This window comes from Natrix helvetica (assembly GCF_964273705.1).
Source record: "Natrix helvetica genome assembly, chromosome: 15".
NCBI lineage: Eukaryota > Metazoa > Chordata > Lepidosauria > Squamata > Natricidae > Natrix > Natrix helvetica.
In genome coordinates, this window is record NC_138565.1 from 12139195 (window position 1) to 12160724 (window position 21530).

General features: G+C 49.2%; 1 protein-coding gene across 1 annotated transcript in view; it reads right to left on the reverse strand.

Moving 5' to 3' along the window:
- Window positions 1-6243: 6243 nt before the first annotated feature.
- The window catches only part of LOC309399377 (maestro heat-like repeat family member 5), a gene marked incomplete at both ends in the record, with an annotated part of 248495 nt that continues 233208 nt past the window's right edge, over window positions 6244-21530 (reverse strand). The window contains 14 exon segments of the mRNA XM_081967113.1: window positions 6244-6273; window positions 7287-7412; window positions 7804-7863; window positions 7951-8097; window positions 9273-9449; window positions 15542-15685; window positions 16361-16475; window positions 17253-17390; window positions 17625-17806; window positions 18143-18270; window positions 18273-18289; window positions 19224-19357; window positions 19787-19936; window positions 20261-20379. Of these exon segments, the coding sequence (XP_081823239.1) occupies window positions 6244-6273; window positions 7287-7412; window positions 7804-7863; window positions 7951-8097; window positions 9273-9449; window positions 15542-15685; window positions 16361-16475; window positions 17253-17390; window positions 17625-17806; window positions 18143-18270; window positions 18273-18289; window positions 19224-19357; window positions 19787-19936; window positions 20261-20379 (1667 nt within the window).

Here is a 21530-nt window from a genome sequence, read left to right on the forward strand (position 1 = left end):
CATTGGAACGGTTACCCTTGGTCTGAAGCTACTTGGGTGAAATGTGGGAACCTAAAAGTGGAGAAGTTAGTAAAGCAATTCAATGGGAAGTTTCCCAAGAAGTCAAAGGGTTCCCCTGGGTGGAGAAGAGGTGGTTAATTTTGTTATGTTAACTTTTATATTATTCTCTTTGCAGGAAACGTTTTCTTTTGAGGAGAGGCCGCCTGTCAGGCCTGTAGTTATTATTATTTTTTAGGATCTTTGGCCTGCCTCACTTTCTTATAATTTTCTATGCTGTTTCAATAGTGTAGTAGTTGGGAGGGGGGAATAGAAAGGAGTAGGATTGTGGAATGTATGTTGTCATTCTTTTATAGAAGCTCAAGGTCATCTTTTGTGTCCGCACCTCGACACCTGACCGGAACCAGAGGGGTGTAGATGCCAGCGTGGAAGATGATGATTGGAACATGTGATGGATTTGTGGGTGTGGGGATAGATCATGAACTTTCAACTGGGTGGAATTCCAGGATGCAAATCAGAGTTGGAATTCCATAGAGGTGCTAACTTGCCTGTAGAATAAATTGGACCTTTAAGGATGTTTTTGCCTTGGACAATGATTTAATTCTGCATGGTATTTAGAACCCTAAGACCTTCATTAAAAAACATTTCTCTCTCCTAGAGGATGAACACAGCAAAGGTAGTGAAAAGGGTACCAAGATGAAAGATATGAAGGAGGGGTGGTGGCTCCATCTGGGGACAGGGAGGAGGGAGCAATATCGAAAAGGCTCAGGTCAAAAAAATATTTGAAATATTTGTAATTGTTAATATACTAGAAAGTGACAAAAGAAAATTGATTGAACACATGGTTGATACAATGTAGAATAAGATTCTGTTTTTTGCTTATCTTTTATACATTGTTTTTAATATTGTAAAAATTGTGAGATTTGGAGGGATTTCTACCACTAGTGTGGGAGCCGCCAAAATTTTCTATGTACCCCTTTACCTTTTCCCATAAATGTTTAAAAACCAATAAAATTCTTTTTTAAAAAAAAGATCAGTAAGAACCTACATGCGATCGTAGTCAGGGATGACTTGCAAAGCCTTTTTGGACTGGACTGGTTTCAGGTTTTGGGAATGGTCAATGCCATGGACGAGCAGCAGACTGGAGAAAGGCCAGCCGTCACTGCCATCAGGAGCGCTGCCAAAACCATATTTAAGGAGTTTGAGGACGTTTTCGCCTCCGGTCTGGGTGAGTACAAGGGGGACCCAATTTTCTTTAGCTTATACCCAAGCATAGCTCCAATTCAACTTAAGCCCAGGAGAGTACCTTTCGTTCTCCGTCCAAAAATTGACACAGGAATCGATAAATTGGTAAGCCAGGGCATCCTCGAACCAATCGATCATGCCCGGAGGGAAATGCTGATCGTGACCCCATTAAGCCCGATGGGTCTATCAGAATATGCGCTGACTATAAATGCACAATCAACAAAGGATTTCAACAAAGCGCATACCCTGTACCGGTAGTACAGCATCTGTTACACTCCCTTGGTCCGGGAATGTTTTTTGCAAAATTAGATTTGGTGCAGGCATACCAGCAGCTGCCAGTAGATGATGCTACTGCAGAGGCTCAGACCATCGTGACGCACAGGGGGGCGTTCAAATGTAACCACCTGCAATTCGGAGTTAGTATCGCCCCTGGACTGTTCCAAAGTATCATGGAACGCCTTTTGCAGGGATTATCTGGAGTCGTCCCCTATTTTGATGACATACTGGTATCAGCTGCAAATGAAGCGCAACTTTTAAAATGAGTACACGCCATCCCAAGCAGAATCAGAGACAAGGGCCTCCGTCTCAAAAGAGGAAAATGTAAAATAAATGTACCAAAAGTGGAATTCCTGGGTTATATGATCGATGGTTCGGGAATTCACCCAACTAACCAAAAAATAAAAGCTATTAAGGAAGCCCCCACACCAAGGAATCAGACCAAGCTGCAGGCGTTCCTCGGGCTCCTTAACTTCTATAGCATGTTTTTAAAGCAGAAGGTGACAGCTGCTGAACTGCTACACCAGCTGCTGGCAAGGAACGTGGAGTGGACATGGGGCAAAGCCGAGGCCAAAGCATTCGCCGCCATGAAAGGATTGTTATCCGCAGACTCTTTCCTCATGCAAGGCCAGACCCTGCCCTTGGTGCTGACCTGCGACACCTCCCCATTCGGCATCGGCGCCCTCCTGAGCCATTGGATGCCGAATGGTATGGAAGCCCCCATCACATTCTACTCAAGAACACTGTCCGTGGCGGAATGGAACTTCAGCCAGTTGGACCGCAAAGCCCTGGTTGCAGGGGTGGGAGTCAAGCGATTCCACGAATATCTGTAGCAGGGACTTTGAGCTAATTACAGATCACAAGCTTCTACTGGGACTGTTGGTGGGAGAACACCCCACTCCGGTGTCACTCTCCCCCCGAATGACCCGATGGAATATTTTCCTGGTGGCCTATTCCTATCGGCTCTTCCACCGCCCAGGCACCACACTAGGACACGCTGACGCATTGAGCCACTGCCCCCTTCCAGAACTGCTGGATGACCCCACCCCCGAGGCCGTGGTGCTACTGCTTGACTGCCTGGACTCTAGACCCATCTCCTCCCATGACGTCGCATGCCACTCCACAAAGGACCCCATCATCAAACAGATTCTGAACTGGGTGTGGAGAGGGTGGCCCAAGGGGCCGGTTGGGCCGGAATACAAAATGTATGTTTTGAAGACTGACGAATTGTCGGCAATCAAGGGTTGTCTGCTATGGGGGGACCAGGTGGTCATTCCTAAACATCTACAAATAGCCGTTTTGTAGGCGCTTCACATGGGACACCCGGGGATAGTCAAGATGAAGGCACTGGCAAAGAGTTATGTGTGGTGGTCTAACATGGACAGAGACATACAGGAGTGGGTAGCCACATGCACACCCTGCCAGGAATCCAAACCAGTTCCCACAGAGGTGCCCGCAAAAGAGTGGGAGCGGCCACAAGCACCGTGGTCTAGAATACATATAGACTTTGCAGGACCAGTCCACAGCCAAATTTTCCTCATAATTGTGGACGCATTCTCCAAGTGGCTAGAGGTAGTCCTGATGACATCCACTACCACAGATGCAGTCATCAAGGTGCTACAGAAGCTGTTCACAACTCACAGTTTCCCCGACGTGCTAGTGTCAGACAATGGCCCACAATTCACGGCCAGGGGTTTTGAGGAGTTCTTTGTGGCACAAGTAATCCGACATGCCCTAGTCACATAGTTTCATCCGGCTTCCAATGGCCAGGTGGAGCGTATGGTGAGATCCGCAAAGGAAGCCCTCAACAAGATGGGCCCGAGCAACTGGCAAACGCGAATAGACCACTACCTGCTAATACAACACATCTCACCCAGCCCCACTACTGGAAGAAGCCCAACCGAACTCCTCATGGGCTTCCATCTCAGGTCCCACCTGGACCAGCTACACCCCAACTATTCCACAGAAACACCCCCTGATTCCACGAGCAAGGTCAGATCATTCAGCATAGGCGACCCGGTATACGCGCAGAATTACACAGAGGGGGGGGCTCTGTGGATACCTGCGACCATCGTCGGCATCACCGGCCCGAGATCCTACTCGGTAAGACTCGAGGACGGATGACATTGGAGGAGGCACATCGACCAACTCCGGGGCCAACTAACCAACTCCTCACTCCGACAACCAACAGTGATTCCTCCACAACTCGAGCAGCACCACCTCCCGACTGTTCCGGATGCATCACGGGACTTATCTGACGTCGATGAGGACTGGGCAGAACCACCACCAGAAGTTCAAGCCGGGGCCTGCGAAAGTTTCCAGGAGGTTCAATCAGGCGGGTCCGAAGAAGCGACATGTCCGTCCAACCTGCGTGAGGGCAACCAGCAAACTGAACTGTGCAGGTCCAGCCGGGCAACGCAAAGGCCCGCCTACTTACGGGACTATGTTACCAGTTTGAATGTTCCATCCTAAAGGGGAGGGGTGTTAGATACTCGCCCCCCCCCCCCGCTATTGCGGCTAAACAATAGAAGTCTCCACTCAGGTCCTCTGTTGCTGGCGGGAGGGACTCCTCCGGGTACCGTCCACGAGGCAGTGCCAGCGGGCGGTGCCCAGGAGTAGGGCCTTCTCTGTGATGGGCCCGACCCTCTGGAATGACCTCCCCCTAGACATCAGAACAACTACCGATCTCCGCTCCTTCCGTAAGAAGCTTAAAACCCACCTGTTTGGTTTAGCTGGCCTGGCCTAATCCCAGTTTAGTCCCTCAATTCTGCACTTTTAAATTTTTAGGGGTTGGTTTTAAGTTGATTTTTTAATTTTTATTATTCTGTACAGCTTTAGGTTTAATTTGATTTTAAGTGTATTTATTCTTTATGTATGGCTTTTAATGTGCCTGTACACCGCCCCGAGTCCCTTCGGGGAGAGGGGGCGGTCTATAAATCAAATAAAACTGAAACTGATTGGCTGAGAGGCTGGACAGCTCTCATTTAAAAAGGGGAGCTGGCCGACCATCTCCTCAGTGGATGTTTGCACGTACTTCAATAAAGAGCTGTTATCGCTAGCCTTTTGTGTCTTCCTTTACCCGATCGAACAATAGGGTCTCCTACTTTAGCAGGGGCTGGACTAGTTGACCTCCAGGGTCCCTTCCAGCTCTATTCTAGATTTCTTTTTGTATTCTATCTCACCTATGAGAGTCACATGAATATATCATAATTTACAATGTGTATTTTTGAATGACTCCCTTAATTCATTCAAAGGTCATAAAATCGATCATGGACCCAGGGTGACTTGGTTTATGACCGACGCAACTTACAACCGATAATGCTGGGCTCATTCACGGCTGAACCTTGAGAGGCCTCCCTGTAACAGATATGAGGAGGGGACCAGGGCTTAGCCCCCTTCCTGGCTTAACAAACTAAGTTGACAAATGTTGCATGGTTTCCAAAGGCGATCACGGCCCATGGGAAGAGGCCATGTGGGATCCAGAGGTTTTCCTGAAGGCTTTGATTCAATGGTCCATCTATGTGGATAATAAGGAGAATCTTTTTGGAGGACGTTAGATCTGCCCCCAGGGGAGTGTTCAGCTCTTGGCATCTGCCCTACTCTACGTGCTTCAATTTCTGCTGGAAGACAACCAAGCGTGGAGATGTCCTAGACATCATCGATGACCGATGGGGGCCACCACCCTTCTCCATTGGCACCTGTGGCTCTTGGACCTTCTCGTGGCTTCCTCTCTCTCTAATTAAATTGTCCTGGCTTTCTCTGTTTCCAAAATCTCCCTGCTAGGTCCTGTTTCAACAACATCCCTTCGTGGTCCTTCACAATGTAAGAATTATCTTCATGCTTCCTCCCTTTCCCCAAAGACCAGTTGGAAGGGAGGTGCCCAGAGGGCCCTTGATTGCCCCCTTCCCCTCTTTGGAAGAGCTTTATAGCTCCCGCTGCCTTAAGAAAGTTTCAAACACCCTTAAAGATCCATCTCCTCCTGGGCACCCTTTTTTTTAACTATTGCCATCTGGCAGAGGGTACAGGACAATAAAAACAAGGACAAGTAGACTGAAAAAGAGCTCCCATCCCAGAGCAGTAATTATCTTGAATTCTACTGTAGAGGGCAACAGAAATGCAATATCAGGCATTTTCAATTTCATCGTATAGAATGTATAGTTCTATACAATTATATAATTTATTTTAATGTATAATATACTGTACACTAAAGAAGGCACAACTTTGTTGTATGAGGTGCCAAGACAATAAAATAAAGGATTAAACTATTTAACTATGATAATTTGGTCTTGGAGATGCTCCGGGTGACTTTGGAGAGGAACTGGCTTCTAATGAGAGCAGGGTTGATCCGATGGCTATACAGCTGGAAGATTACATCCATGGACTCAGCTGCAGCCTGAGCCACGGAGGCTTCACGATCCTCTAGCAGATCCTGGAGACCTGGAAGGAATCCAGAAAAGAAATGATTACTGGGATCCAACCCTGATCAGGGCCAGAGCTTCTGGAGAGAAAGTCTCCGCTTCAAGCGAGGGGATTTTGAAACTCACCCAGGAAAACTTCTTCGATTTGTTTGGAAATCACCAGATCCCGTGTCATGTATTGTGCGCAGCAGCCTAGACACATGCAAAGAAAAGGTTGGTGCAGTTGGCAGAGACGGCTAAATTGACTGATTCAAGAAAGAAAACGCAGAATTCTTTTATTTCTACTTGGAAGAGGCCCTTTGGGGCTTTACGGGATGGTCCCAGGAATTGGATCTGTCTAGAGATGGAATGGAAAGAATTTCACACGACACATACTTATGACGGTTGCAGAGTCTTGGGGGTCACCTGATCACTTTTTGCAACCTTTAGGTGAGCAAACTCCGGAAGAAGCCAGATTCACTTAACAACCACGTGACTCACTTAACAACCATAGCGATACCCTTAAGAAAGGGGGCCGTGTGTGTGTGTGTGAGAGAGAGAGAGATAATGGTCAGCATGCCAGGCCTTAGGCGGGAGGCCTGCCCTGGTTTTTCCTCCCCTCCTTCCAGAGTTTGCATTTTATTATATTCAGTATGTTAGCCAACTGTACTATACTAAACTATATTATTATTATACTACATTTTATTATACTAAACAAAATTATTATGCTATACTGGACGTGACTGGACTATACTGGACTATCAAACAATGCAATACAATATAATATTATTACATTATATAATATAGTGAAAAAAGAATAGAAAAAGAAATGGGAAAGAAAGATGATAAGGAAATGGTTTCTGGTCTTATAAATGCATTAATGTTTTGCCCCATTTACATCGTAATTTCCCTTTTCCACAAACTGCCATTTCGAATCCTCAAACCCACAAATCAGCAAGGTTTCTAGTCGTCATGGTGGCATAGAACCTCTGCTGTTCCCAAGGGAACAACAACCCAAGAAGAATCCCTCTAGTCAGTTTAGTGTAGTGGTTGAGGCCTCAGGCAACAAACCAGGAGCCGGTGAGTTCTAGTCCCTCCTTTGGGATGAAAGCCTGATGGGTGACTAGGGGAGTTCTAGTCCTGCCTTAGGCTTGAAAGCTGGCTGGGTGACTTTGGTCCAGTCCCTCTCTCTCAGGGCAGCCTACCTCACAGGCTTGTTGGGGGGAGGAGGAGGAGGAGGAGGAGGGGGAGGAGAAGCATTAGGGATGTCCACCATCTTGAATGATTTATCAAAAGAAGAAAGGCAGGAGAAAAAGAAAATATATTATACTCTAATCCGGAAGAAAAGGAACCAGCTGGGCGCCTACTTACCACCTCCGAGCAGATGCTGGAATACATGCTCTGGAGACTGGTGTAAATCTCGTAGTCAAACAAAGTCTCTGGAAACTCCTTCCACTTCATAAAGGAGACGCAGGAGGTCAGGGTGTTCCTGGAGACCTGGGCCGAGGGAGGAAAGGAGGCATCAGAGGAGCCGATTCTGAGGTTATCCATCTTCGGCAGAGAAAAGCCAGACTTCTCCTTGTTCAGAGGTGGGAAAGGGGATGAGCCACCCCAAGAGGAAGCTAACGCAGGGCAAGGCCCCCCCTGAAGGCCAGAGTTCTCCACAATTCAACCCTGATTCTCTTCTATTGGTACCAGGCAAACAATCAAGCAGAAAACAACCCCCTAATCGCAGACAACCCAACAGAAAACCTGCACCCACATCAAAATGATCGGGCATTAAGCAGAGGTCAAACCCTCCCCTCCAACCTACTGATACTGTCACCAAATTGGGTCAGGAAAGGCCTGCAAGAAAACAATCAGGTTCAGAGAGCACCAAGGACCTCACAACTTCAGGATTGTCCAGAATGCCTTCTCCAGAGGGTCGACATGATGCAACCATGTTGCCCTGAGTGAAGATGGGGGTACAGCGTGGTCTCATGGAGAAGGGAGCATGAAAGAGCAGGAGCTTAGATGACCCCGCCCTTCAACTCACCTCTTGGCTCCAACTGTTAGCCAACTGGATGACGAGAGGAATCAGGCTGCGCAGAATGGATTTGGTCAGATTCCGCTCTGTCTCCTTGACCCCTTTTAAGACCAGGCCAAAAAGGGTGATGGAGGTGTTGCGCAACTCGATGTCCTCCTACAAAGGAAGAGAAATGGGTCAGTCCCTAAAATAGCATCCAGGAAGTGGGAGGCGTTGTGAGAACCTAGAAGAACAAACTGCAACACACACAACAGTCAGCTGAGCAAAATCTGAGAGCCAAAATTTCAGGTGAGAAAACATCTCAAATTTGATTCTTCTTTGTTTCCTTATTTATTTATTTATTTATTCTTAGCGCTTATAGACCGCCCCCTCTCCCGAAAGGGACTCGGGGCGGTGTACAGTCCATATCAGAAATACATCATGAATAACTATAAAATTTAGACAATTAAAATTATTAAGTAGATAGATGAATAAATAGGAGGAGGATAAAAAATATACAGAACTGTACTGCTAAGTAAATAATTTAAAATTAAAAAATTAAAACCCCAAACAAATATCCTAAAAAATTAAATTTAAAAGAACAATCCCCCTAAAAAACCAGTAAGAAATATGTATGCCAGGAGGTAGACGTTATAATTATGCCAGGCCAGCCAGTCGGAACAGGTGTGTCTTCAATTTCTGTCGGAAGGAGCGGAAGTCAGTGGTGGTTCTAATGTCGGGGAATAGAAAGGCAGGGAGGGATCCACTAAACCTACAATGAAAGCCTTCATCACTTCCATCCTCTTCATCTGATCTGCCTCAGTTTCCCACTCACGAGACAAGGAGGAAGAGGAGTCTGGCAACTGTTTCTCTAGACAAGGCCATGGGGATGGTTAGCCATGGGTGTAAAAGGCTTGCAGACCAACCTCTATGGTGTGACCGAGGGAGCTGTTTTCAAATATCAGCAGCCTTCAGATGTGGGGACTTCAACCTCTGGAGTTCTCAGGCCAGCAGAGTTGAGACCCACACACGTTAAAGAGTCTGAGATCAAGCAACACCAATCTGGATTTTTAATAAATATGGAGAGGGATTGATGGTGGTTTGGTGAAGCTGAAGAGAGTGGCAACCTTCTCCAGCTCTCTGGAAGGGCTCAAGGATCATCTTCAAGCTCACACACTCTTTTAGATGGGAACAGCACAGTTATTGCTGAACTATTTCTAAGCCTTTCTGATAAAATTAGAATTCTGCAGATGGTACCCAGGCCATCTTTATGGGAGAAAAAGAAGGGAGGGAGGGAGGGAGAGGAAGAGAAAGGGAGGGTGGATTAGTTTGTCGTGATTTGGTTGACGTACATCAGCAAAATACTTCCCCACGACCGGAATAAGATTGACAGCTTTCCATCCATAGGTTTGAGCATTCAGATACCGGAATGGGAACGGAAGAGTCCGTAGGGATTCCTTTGCCACAATTTTTTCTGGGTGACAAGCACAGTTGACCACAGGGACTAGCACCGTCTTTAACATCGTATTCTGGAGGAAGGAGGGAAAAAAGGGAGCAATTAAACATGGTCACTGGAGTTCTCTGAGTCTACGAATGACAAACACAGAGAAGCCCCCAGAACATAGAATCACAGGGTTGAAAATAAACTTGGAGGTCATCTAGTCCAACCCCCTGCTCAAGCAGAGACCTTATACCATTTCAGATCAATGGTTGTTCAGTCTCTTCTTGAAAGCTTTCAGTGTTGGAGCACCCATAACCTCTGGAGGCAAGTCGTTCCACTGGTTAATTGTCCTCATTGTCAGGGAATTTCTCCTTAGTTCCAGGTTGCTTCTCTCCTTCATTAGTTCCCATCCATTGCTTCTTGTTCTCCTTTCAGGGGCTTCGGGGAATCAGTTGCCCCCCCTTTTTGTGGAAGCACTTCAAATATTAAAAGTCTCATCTCATCCCAGCCCCACTTTTTCTTGTTAGACTAAAACTATCTAGTTCCCCAATTCTTCCTCCTATGCTTTGCCTTCGCTCCACACTTCAGCTTTCACAGTTAAACCTACCATCATGTGCCCCATTTCAAGCACATAAACATGTGCACTTGGAACATACAACACGGCATAGCAGAGTCAGAAGGGACCTTGGAGGTCTTCTAGTCCAACCCCTGCTCGAGCAGGAGATTCTATACCATGAATGGTTTTCCAATCTCTTTTGGAAAACCCACACGTTCTGGAGATAAGTCCTTCCATTGGTTGATTGCTCTCACCGTTAGGAAAATTTCTCCTTAATTCCAGGCTGATTCTCTCCTTGGTTAGTTTCCAACCATTCTTTCTCCTCTTTCTTTCTTTTGACCACCTGGTCTTTGTAGGAGCCCCTCAAATATTGGAACAGGTGCCATCCTGTCTCCCCTAGTCCTTCTTTTCATTAACTTAACTTAACTTAACTTTATTGGATTTCTAGACCGCCCCTCTCTCAAAAGAGACTCGGGGCGGTGTACAGTCATATTAAAATGGTTAGACAGTAAATATACATGTTTTAAGTATACAATAAATAAATTAAACATAGGACTGGAGGAGGTAGTAGAAATTCCCTGTACAATTTAGTTAAGTTAAATTAAAAATTTTAGAAAATTTAAAAAGTTAAAAACATTAACCTTAAAAGCTATCCCAAATAAAATATCCGCCAGGAGGAAGAGTAGAACTATAAGTGGGCCAGGCCAGCTAGTCGGAACAGGTGAGTCTTAAGTTTTTGTCGGAAGGAGCGGAAGTCGGTAGTAGTTCTAATATCGGGGGGGAGGTCATTCCAGAGGGTTGGGCCCATCACAGAGAAGGCGCCGCCTAGGTGCCGCCCGTTGGCATTGATTGGTGGACGGCACCCGGAGGAGTCCCTCCCTGTGTGAGCGAATTGGTCGCAGGGATGTATGTGGCAGAATGCGATCCCGCAGGTAACTAGGCCCTGTGCCATGGAGCGCTTTGAAGATGGTAATCAGCACCTTGAAACGCACCCGAAAAACCACAGGCAGCCAGTGCAGCTCGCGCAGGAAAGGTGTTATGTGGGAGTACCTAGTACTCCCCATGATGGCCCGCGCGGCCGCATTCTGAACTAGCTGTAGTCTTCGGGTACATCTCAAGGGGAGCCCCATGTAGAGAGCATTGCAGTAGTCCAGACGAGACGTCACCAGCGTATGAGTGACTGTGCGTAAGGCATCCCGGTCCAATAGGGGGCGCAATTGGCGCACCAGGCGAACCTGGTGGAACGGCCCCCTTGCCACAGCTGCCACATGGTCATCCATCGACAGCCGGGCATCTAGGAGGACGCCCAAATTGCGCGCCCGTTCCACAGGGGGCAGTTGTTCGCCCCCTATGGCCAGTGATGGAATCAACTGGTTGAACCGAGGCGCCGGTAGCCACAGCAACTCAGTCTTGGAGGGGTTAAGCTTGAGTCTGTTGTCCCCCATCCAGACCCGGACGGCTTCCAAACACCGGGACATCATTTCGACAGCCTCGTTGGGGTGGTTTGGGGTGGAAATGTACAGCTGAGTGTCATCAGCGTACAGATGGTATCCAACCCCAAAACCACGGATGATCTCACCCAGCGGCTTCACATATGCGTTGAACAGAAGGGGCGAGAGGACCGACCCCTGCGGCACCCCACAAGTGAGTGACCTCAGGGTCGACCTCTGCTCCCCTGCCAACACACATTGCCTCCGGTCGGAGAGGTAGGAGCTGAACCACCGCAAAACGGTGCCCCCAACTCCCATCCCCTCCAGCCGGCGCAGTAGGATACCATGGTCGATGGTATCAAAAGCCGCTGATAGATCTAATAGGACCAGGATAGAGGAACAACCCCTATCCTTGGCCCTCCAGAGATCATCAACCAACGCGACCAAGGCCGTCTCCGTGCTGTGACCGGGTCGGAAACCGGACTGGCGTGGGTCTAGATAATCGGTTTCTTCCAGGTGTCGTGGAAACTGCTGTGGGAAGGTTGGAGACAGGACGATAATTAGCTAGTTCCGTTGGGTCCAGGGAAGGCCTCTTGAGTAAGGGCCTCACCACTGCCTCTTTCAAGGCGGCCGGTAGAGACCCCTCACCCAATGAGGCGTTCACTAGGCCCAGGAGCCAGCCTCGTGTCACTTCCCAGGAAGCCAGTACCAGCCAGGAGGTGCACGGGTCCAATAAACATGTAGTGGGTCGCAGCCGTCCATGCAACCTGTCCAAATCCTCGGGGGCAACAGAATCAAACTCCTCCCAGAATGGTCTCTCAAGACTCGCTGTTGACAACTCCTCTGGTCCACTGAAGGGGGCCCATCTACTCTGGATCTGAGCAATTTTATCCTGCAGATATTCTCCAAACTCCTCTGCTCTGCCCTGTAAAGGCGCTTCCCGCGGCCTCTGTGATAAGAGGGAGAGGGTTACCCGAAACAGGGCAGCAGGGCGGTTATCGGCGGACGCAATAAGAGTGGCGCAATGTCTATGTTTGGCCACTCTTAATGCCACAAGGTAAGTCTGTAAATAGGCTCTTACCTGTGTTCGATCAGATTCGGAGCGCGAGGACCTCCACCTGCTCTCTAGGCGTCTCCTATGGCATTTCATCACCCTCAGGTCCTCGGTGAACCAAGGAGCCAGGGTGGTTCGTTGCCGTAGGAGAGGCCGCAAAGGCGCAACCCGGTCCAAGGCCCCGGCAGCCGCCCTATTCCAGGCGGTCACTAGGTCCTCCGACCGAGAGCGGGTCAGGTCTACAGGAAGTTGCCCAAGCTCTGTCTGGAATCTATCCAGTTCCATCAGGTGCCTGGGGCGGTACCAGCTTGGACAGTCTGGTTCCGCCTCCCCGCGGCGGGGGGTAGCGCCAGGGAAGTCGAGCCGGAGAGATGAGTGATCTGACCATGACAGGGGGGTAATAGCTACATCCCCTATTCCCAGATCACTCGTCCACTGTTTAGATACAAAAACAAGGTCCAGCGTGTGACCACCCTCGTGTGTGGGGCCCTGAATTAATTGGGTCAGGTCCATGGCTGTCATGGAAGCCATGAACTCCCGAGCTACCTCGGACGCTTCCCCCGTCGACGGCAGGTTGAAATCCCCCATGACCATAAGTTTGGGGGTCTCAACTGCCGTTTCTGAGATCAGCTCGAGGAGCTCGGGCAGGGCTGCTGATACATAGCGAGGAGCCAAGTATACAATCAGCAGACCCCACTGCCTCCCTGGGCCCCATTTCACACCAAGGGACTCACACCCGGATATCTGAGGTACAGTGAACTCTCTTGGCTCCAGATCCTCCCGTATAACTACCGCCACCCCACCACCCTTACCCAGGGCCCGTGGCTGATGGAATGCACGGAAACCCAGTGGGCACATCTCCACAAGGGGTAAACCACCCTCATGGCCCAACCAGGTCTCCGTTATCCCTGCAAGGTCCAGCCCCCCCTCTGAGATCAACTCATTAATGAGGGGGGCCTTGTTGATCACGGACCTTGCATTGCAAAGCATCAGCATCAGGCCCTGGCTCTGTAGTTCCTGGCCACCTAGGCTGCAGGGGTTGGTACAGCTGACCGGGCGTGTCCAACAGCCACGGTCTCCCAACCGACTACGAGATCTTCTTCTGTCCTCGCACCCACCCCTCCCTACGACCGTTGTAATAGGGCAACCCTCTGTTGAAGTGTCATTCTCCCTCCCCCCCTACTACACTCACTTCCCTCCTGGACTCACCTGTTCGCCTGGCACTGGTCCCTCTCCTGGCCTGATTAACCCGCCCCCCCACCCTGGAGCCCCCTAAAAAGGATAAAAAACATTTCATTAAAAACCCCCTAAGTTTGCGCTTCCTCCACCTCTCTGGGTTCACAAACCCGTCATCAAGGTGGGCCCCGGAGGGGGCAAAGGGCCATGCCTGCGAGAGGGGGGACTCCTGCAGCTGGAGCAAGTCCGACCTCGAGTACGTAATGGTAAAAAGCTATGACAAAGTCAGGGTGCTGTTGATGTTAAAATCAGTAAGCCAGGATCTAATGGGAGGAAAGAAATGTCCACGATCACAACTAGGTGGGAAGATCTTATGTTGGCCAAGTGATCGGTTGGAAGATGGATGGTAAATAAATAGATGGAGGCCTGGGTGCGGTCCATTGTGGGCGGAAGAGGGCAGATAGTTTGTAGTAGCTAGTTGTTATAAAATAGCAGATGGCGAGGGTGAGAGGGTGAGAGGTAGTAGGAGTAGCCCGGCAGGTGAAACGCCATAAGTCATAAATAGCAGGAAGTCAGCAGGATACCAGATGTTAAACGGGCAGATTATAGTCATCAGGGGCACCTGGGCACAAGCCATGGCAGGTAGTTTGCAAAAGGACAATAGATCTTAGTCTGCCAGGGGGGGGCAATAGATCTTAGTCTGCCAGGTGGGGGGGGCTCCTGCCTGTCTCCAGGACAGGCACTGTTCTGCCCCTAATGCAGAAGCCCTGTTCTGCCCCTCTTCCCCTTTCTGCCTGGTTCCAGCACACAGTACAGCTTCCAGCAGCTGGTCCTGGCTTCAACCTGCCTCCCCTCCTGGTCCGGGCGCCGTTCCAGCCACTTACGGCCCTCTCGAAGGCCTTCCATCGGCATCCTGCGGCACGGGCCTCTCTCCGTCCTCGCGCTGCCCTCCGGTGGCCGCCGCCATAATCGGTCTCCAATTCCAAATGCAATCCCCATGTCAGCCAGTGCTTTCTTAATCTCCCTCTGGCTATTCGCCACCCTGACGGACCAAATTTGGTCTCAAAGAAAACCAGGGTGGTCGTTGAGGCTCAATCCCAGCCCAAAAGGTGGAAAAAGGGCCGGCAGCAACCCCTCCTTTGTCAAAGAGCTCCGGAGCATTTTCGGAGCTCAGAAGTCAGCTGCCATTCCCCGGAAGCTCCTCCTCCTCCCTAGGCATTCTCAGTTCCTGTAAGCGTTCTTCGTATGCTCTTGGGTTGCAATGATAAGAAAACTGGATGAGATGTATAAATGGAGAAAACCATAACACCCAGCATCCCAGGTGGAGGTTCCCCGTGATCTCCAATCCTGCAAGGGAAGATCTTGGGGAAATAGCTGGGCATGAGGAAGCTGGATGATTGTTAGGTCAGCTCAGGGGCTTCCTCATCCCAGGGGTTTGATGCAAAACACTCCATCACTGGAGGTTTTTAAGAAGAGAGTAGACAGTCACTTATCTGAATTAGCTTAGGTTCTCCTGCTTGAGCAGAAGGCTGAACTAGAAGACCGCCAAGGTCTCTACTACTAGGAAAACCAGTAGTAATGGTTGTCCAGTCTCTTCTTGAAAGCCTCCAGTGTTGGAGCACCCACAACCTCTGGAGGCAAGTCGTTCAACTGGTTAATTGTTCTCAGTGTCGGGAAATTTCTCCTTAGGTCTAGGTTGCTTCTCTCCTTGATTAGCTTCCATCCGTTGCTTCTTGTTCTGCTTTAGATGTCCTCCAAGAGGATCTGTCTCCAAATTGATCCTTCAGATCTTCCAGGGATGCCCCCATCTTTGTAGAAGAGACGCCACTGTAGCTGAGGGCATCCTCTTTCTGGTGGTTGTCGTCTTCTCCTCCTTCTACCCTTCCTAGCCTTGTAGACTTCCCAGAGAGGTCACACCTGCTGCTCCCTTGAAAGTCCCCCACTTCCTGCCCCCCATCTCTTACCTCCAAGGGGTGCTGGAGAAGATACCCCAGACCACGAATAGCAAATATTTGGATGAGGGGATATGGCTGAGCCATGCAGGCTTGGAGGACATCAAGGATGTCCTTTATGATGAAGTATTCTCCGAACTCCGGGTGATAGAGAAGCTGGGGAAGAAGAGTGGAGAGACGAAGCATTAGCAAAACAAAGGAAGGGAACTTTCCTCAGAGCCTCTACGAAGAGATGCCACATTCAACCATTACGGGGAGAGGAAAAGACAGTCCTCGTTTAGTGACTGCGGAAAGTCACCATGGCACTGACAAAAGGGACAATTCCATTTTTCAGACTTATGACCATTGATCACGGTCACCTGACCAAAAATTGGATATTTGAGGGTCCGTATTTATGACAGTTGCAGTGTTTAGAAGTTACGTGATCCATTTTGTGACCATCTGATAAGCCAAGTAATATGTCGAGGACTACAGTATCGCAAAAGGTAGTGCAAATGATAGTTGTAAGAATACAAAACTGCCTATACTGCAAAGAGGAAAAGGAATTTGGGGTCATTGAGTCTTCCTCCCTCCCTCCCTCCTTCTCTCCCTCCCTCTCTGCCTCTTTCTCTCTCTCCCATTCCACCGATTAACAGAATAAGAGGAGACCTTGGAGGTCTTCTAGTCCAACCCCTTGACCAAGCAGGAGACCATCTACTATGTCAGACAAATGGCTCTCCAGTCTCTTCTTCAAGGCCTCCAGTGATGGAGCCCCCACAACTTCAAGTTCCTAACCATAAACCCTGTTCCTGGAGATCCACAATGTTGTGGTGCATCACAATGTCTCCTCACCTCTGAGAAGAACACCATGCCTATTGTCTTCTCCCTTAAATCGGGATGGTGCAGGTAGTTGTTGGCCTGTCTGAACATCACCTTCAGCTCCACTTTAGAGAAGTTGAAGAGTTTCCTAAAGGAATAAAGGACATTACAATTTATTCACAGTTAGTTTAATAAAGGGGGAGTTAAAGCACAAGAACAGTAACATGTTAAAATTAGTTTGCTTATGTTAGCATATGGTTGTTAAATGTTTATACCCTGTACTTTGCTCTGGGAGGGCGGGAAGAGGGAAGGGGCGATACTTGTAGAATTTATTTAAAAATTTAATTTAAAAAAAAGAGTTTCCTAAAGATCAAATAGGGAGAAATCAGACAAGATCTGCTGGTGAGTGAGGAGAAAATCACCAAGCTAGAGAAAAGATTATCTGAATTATGAATAAATGAATTACTCAATGAATTAGTCCATTTAGATAATGTCTCACCCTCCCTCTCTTTCTCTGTCTTTCTCTCCCTCTCCTTCCCATCCTCCCTCTTCATCTCATTCTCTCTCTCCTTTTATGTCTCCTTCTTACACTCCCTCTCTTTCTCTCTCTTTATCTCCTCCTCCTCCATCTCTTCTCCCTCCCTCTTCCTCTCTTTCCCTCTCCCTCCCCTCTCCCCTCTCTTCCCCCTCTCCCTCACTTTCTCTCTCTCTGCCTCTATTTCCTCCTCTCCCTCTGCCCTCCCCTCCCCTCTATCACCCTCCCTCTTCCCATCTCTCTCTCTCTTCCTCCCCTCTTCCCTCCCTCTTCCCCCTCTCCCTCACTTTCTCTCACTCTGCCCCTTCTTCTTCCTCCTCTCTCTCTGCCTTCTCCCTCTCTCACCCACTGACACTTGTAGCCAAGCTCTTTGGACTTTGAAGTTCTTACCGGACCAGGTGGAAAATGGCCTCAAACAGACTATCTGCGCTCAAGAGCATCTCCCAGCATCCCACCATCCCCAAATCTTTGTACTCCTCTTCGTATCCAGCAGACAGGATGAGGTTTTTGATCGCCTGCACTGCCGTGCTAAATCAAAGAAAGGGAGAAGAGTTGGTGCCAATCCTTCGGCAGATGCCCCCTGCAAAGGCCAGGCTTACCCTGATGCCAACTGGCCTTCCGCTGCCCTTCAGGAGAGCTCCAGGTTTCACTTGGCGGCTTATGCAACAACCACAAAACACAACAGCAAATCAGCCTCCCTTTATTTCTTCCCCCTCCAGTGATATCCTGTAGGATCCAGATTGGGCCCAGGAGATTCCTTACCCCAAATGGTCGATCTGTTCTGAAAGGTCTGTGACTCGGCTGGACTTCCTGGCCCCACTCTTGCTGGCTCCCAGGAGGAAGTACAGCTGCGTGACCAGGGCGAGGAGCAGGTTGGAGAATTTGTTGTGGAGAAGCTCAGCAGCGTTCGGGAGGGACAGGAGGAAACAGAGAGCGTTGGTGGCCTAGAAACAGGATGAAAGAACCGTCACCTTGGGCTCCACAGGTTACTTAGATTCATCACCTTCTTCTTCTTCTTTCTCTTCTTCTAATGTTCCCAGAAACACTTGCAGGGTGGAGTCTGGCCAACTGAATGGAGCTGGGGGTTTACTGGCCAGATGCCCTTCCTGTTGCCAATGAGGAGTTTTGTTCGGCAGATATATTCTCATTGTGCCCAGGGAGAGAAACATTTGCCCCCACCTAAAGGAGGGGGGCCTTACACCAAATGATGCTCCAATTTCAGCCCCCAGCCACTTGCCCACTGCCTCCCTCCCCCCTCCCCTCAGGCGTGGAGGGCTTACCGCAATGGGCATGAGGGACTTGCTGTTTCTCCTTGCGAGGGCGTCGGTGCTGGGGTCTTGGTCCTGCAGTCTTTTCAAGAGGGGCTTCATGATCTTGAGTTTGGCATAATGGTCCACAGCCAGTGCCCCCAAACCTCCCTGGCACTTCTGCGGAGGGGGAGAAACAGATGGGGTGGAAAACAGATCCTTTCCTCATTTCAGAAGAGATGGCCAGTCCAGATAGATGAACCCCCCAACGGAAGGAAGGATTGGAAAACTGATGGCCAAATGAATGGCTCTCATCCCCCAAAAAAATCTCTGTATGCACAGGTAGTTCTCGACTTACGACCGTTTGTCCAGCAGCCATTCAAAGGAACAACGGCATTGAAAAAAGCGACTTATTCACTTAATGACCATGTTTCTCGCTTGACAACTGCAGTGACTCACTTAACAAATGTGACAAGAAAAGTCATAAAATATCTTTCAAAGTTCATTCCTATCTCGACCCTCATCTGATGTGACCTCCCCACTAGAAGACTTCATCTGTGACACACCCATGGCCCATCAGGACCTCCATCAGAAGACCCTCACCTGACATGACCTTTACTGACCTCCACATCACAAGACCCATCACAAGATCCCCACCTCACATGACCCTCAATCTGAGATGACCTCCCCATCACAAGTCCCTCACTTGATATGACCCTCACCTGACATGACCTCCACATCAAAAGACCCATCACAAGATCCCCACCTCACATGACTCTCAATCTGAGGTGACCTCCCCATCACAAGACCCTCACTGGATATGACCCTCACCTGAGACAACCCACACCTGAGGTGACCTCTCCATCACACGACCTTCTGACGACACCAAGCCCTTACAAGCAGAAGATCACCAGCACTGGCGTTCCTTCAACTCCACTGAAGATGTTACCTTGCCTGGTAACAAAACATTTGGAAACCAACGCAGAAGCTCAGAGAACCAACCTCCACCCTCTTCTTCCATCTGAGCTACAGGGATTCGCCCCATCGCAAAGGATGGAGAGTCTCTGAGGAATCCAAGGCAAGAGGAGGCCCATCTTCTTGAAGTTCTTCTTACCCATCACAGCCAATGGAGGATTCCAGCAATATGTCCACAACTGGGTTGACCCTCTTGGATGCCAGGTGACATACGGCCTTGAGGGTGAGGTCTTTCGTTGCTGCATTGGTCTCCATTGGAGATTCAGTAGATAACTCCCACCCATTAGGGGAAATTAATTGGCCCCCACAATGTCAATGTTTGCCCTACATTTTTGAAAGGACTCCTGATTTGTCCAGCTGCCTGTGATATTTTATTGGTTCATTTTAGGAGATTTATATTGCCGACTATTCGCATATGACGACTCAAGGCGGATGACAAAGATATAAAAACATCTGGAGCCTTAACCACTGCCACACTGGCTCACCAAATGTTATTTTTCATGAAACCAATATGGCTCCTTTGTTTTGCCCTTACCTTCTTCTGTGAGGTTTGGATAGCTCAGTGGTCTCCCATCCAGCCCTAGCCTTCTTAAAACCAGCCAAAGTGTCATCGCTGAGCCAACAAGGTCTCAGCCATTCTCGTCTTTGCTTTTTAAAAAATCTCCTACATCTCTTTTGCTCCAAGCCCTGCAATTTTCTTACCTCCTCAATATCCATGCCACACTCCTCTAGGATGGAGTTGAGGAGCAGCCCCGCAGACTGAGAGATGTTTTTGTCCACGTGTTTCAAGGCCTCCAGGGCTTCCAGGATCAGCTGTGTTAGCTGCAACGGGCTGAGGTGCTCCCCAAAGGCCTATCAGAGAGAAGGAAAGGAGACCATGCAGAGATGCCTCAGGGCTTTGACTCCCTTCTCTTGAGACTTTGACCCAGATTGGGGGACAGCACACCATGTAGAGAGGCAGGCCTTATTCCATGTCCTCCATCAGGTGGGATTCGGATGGGGGTCAAGGAAGCCAACATGGCATCTGCCCTTTCTTCCTCCTAGGCATTGGAGGGGAGGGGTACCCAATGCCCGACCTTGGGAGGATGCTGTCCCCACTGTGAGATTGACTCCTTTGAGGGTCTCCAGGTCAGGAGGAGGAGCAAAAGGAAGACAGGCAAAAGCCTGATCCAAAACCTTCACCATTTTGGAGATGTTGTTGTAGAAGATCCCAGAACCCGAAACAAAGAAATCCTCCCGCAACCAATGTACAATGTTCCCCTTTTTGTTCTTCTGTTTCTTGTCCATTTCTTTTGCTTTGGAGGGAGGGGAAAAAACCACAAGGTCAGATGCAATAGTCGTTGCAATAGAAGAGAAGATCTGGAGCTCAGGGTCGACCTGAGGGATCCCTGGTGCTCTCTGAGCTGGGGGGAGATGTTCCTTGCAGGCGTTTCATTGCCCAACTAGGGATGCTGGCCATCAATACTTATAGAAGCACAGAGAAAAGATCCCTCCCTTCAACTATTGATCACCTTACCTAGTTGGGTCATGAAATGTCAAGAAGAAAACCACCAAGCTCAGAGAGCACCAAGGACCCCAAAGTCCTTCTCCTTCTCCTCCTCTAACTCCTTCACCTCTCTCCCTCTCTGTTCTCTACTTTCTCACTACCTCCTCCTCCCTTCCCCCTCTCTCCTCCTCCTCCCCTTTCCTCATCTTCCTCTCCCTTCCCTCCCTTCTCATCTCCTCCTCCACTAGCTGCTCCTCTTCCTCCTCCTTCTCCCCCCTGTCTTCCTCTCCCTCTCTCCTCCTTGCTCCCTTCCCCTCTCTTCATCGCTCCTTCTCCCTCCATTTTCTCCCCTGGTCAAGGCTGCTCCTCTGAGCCTTTTCCCTCTCGGGCCCCCTTGGCAGGGGAGGGAGCTCCTTCTGGCCATTCTTGACCTTCATTTTAGAAGTCCTTGGAGGGGTCTTGACAGTTCCTCTCTGGACCAGATCGGGCAGCCCCAGCGCTGGAAGCTGAACTTTCCTCCTGGCCTCCATTGGAGCTGGAGAAGACTTTACCAGCAGAGGCAGGACTTGCATGGCTCGCTGACCGGTTGAGGAAGTGAACCGGTGGGAGCCCGAGAATTGGCCTTCCTGGTTGTCCCACCGCTGCTGGTCATTATTATTATTCATTTGTAGTTTTGCCTCTTGGCTGTCCCTCTTCAGGAAGGGGAACTTTTTCCGCATGTGAGACATTCTGAAGAGTGATCGCTAGACCTGGAAGCAGATCAACAAGGGAGAAGTTTTGTAACTCCAGGTTGAAAAGAGGGGTCCTTGGTGGTCCTCTCTGTCTGACTGACTGTCTGTCTATGACCTATCATCTATCTATCATCATCTATCATCTATCATCTATCATCTATCATCTATCATCTATCATCTATCATCTATCAATTCAATTCAATTCAATTTCAATTTATTTGTGCTTCTA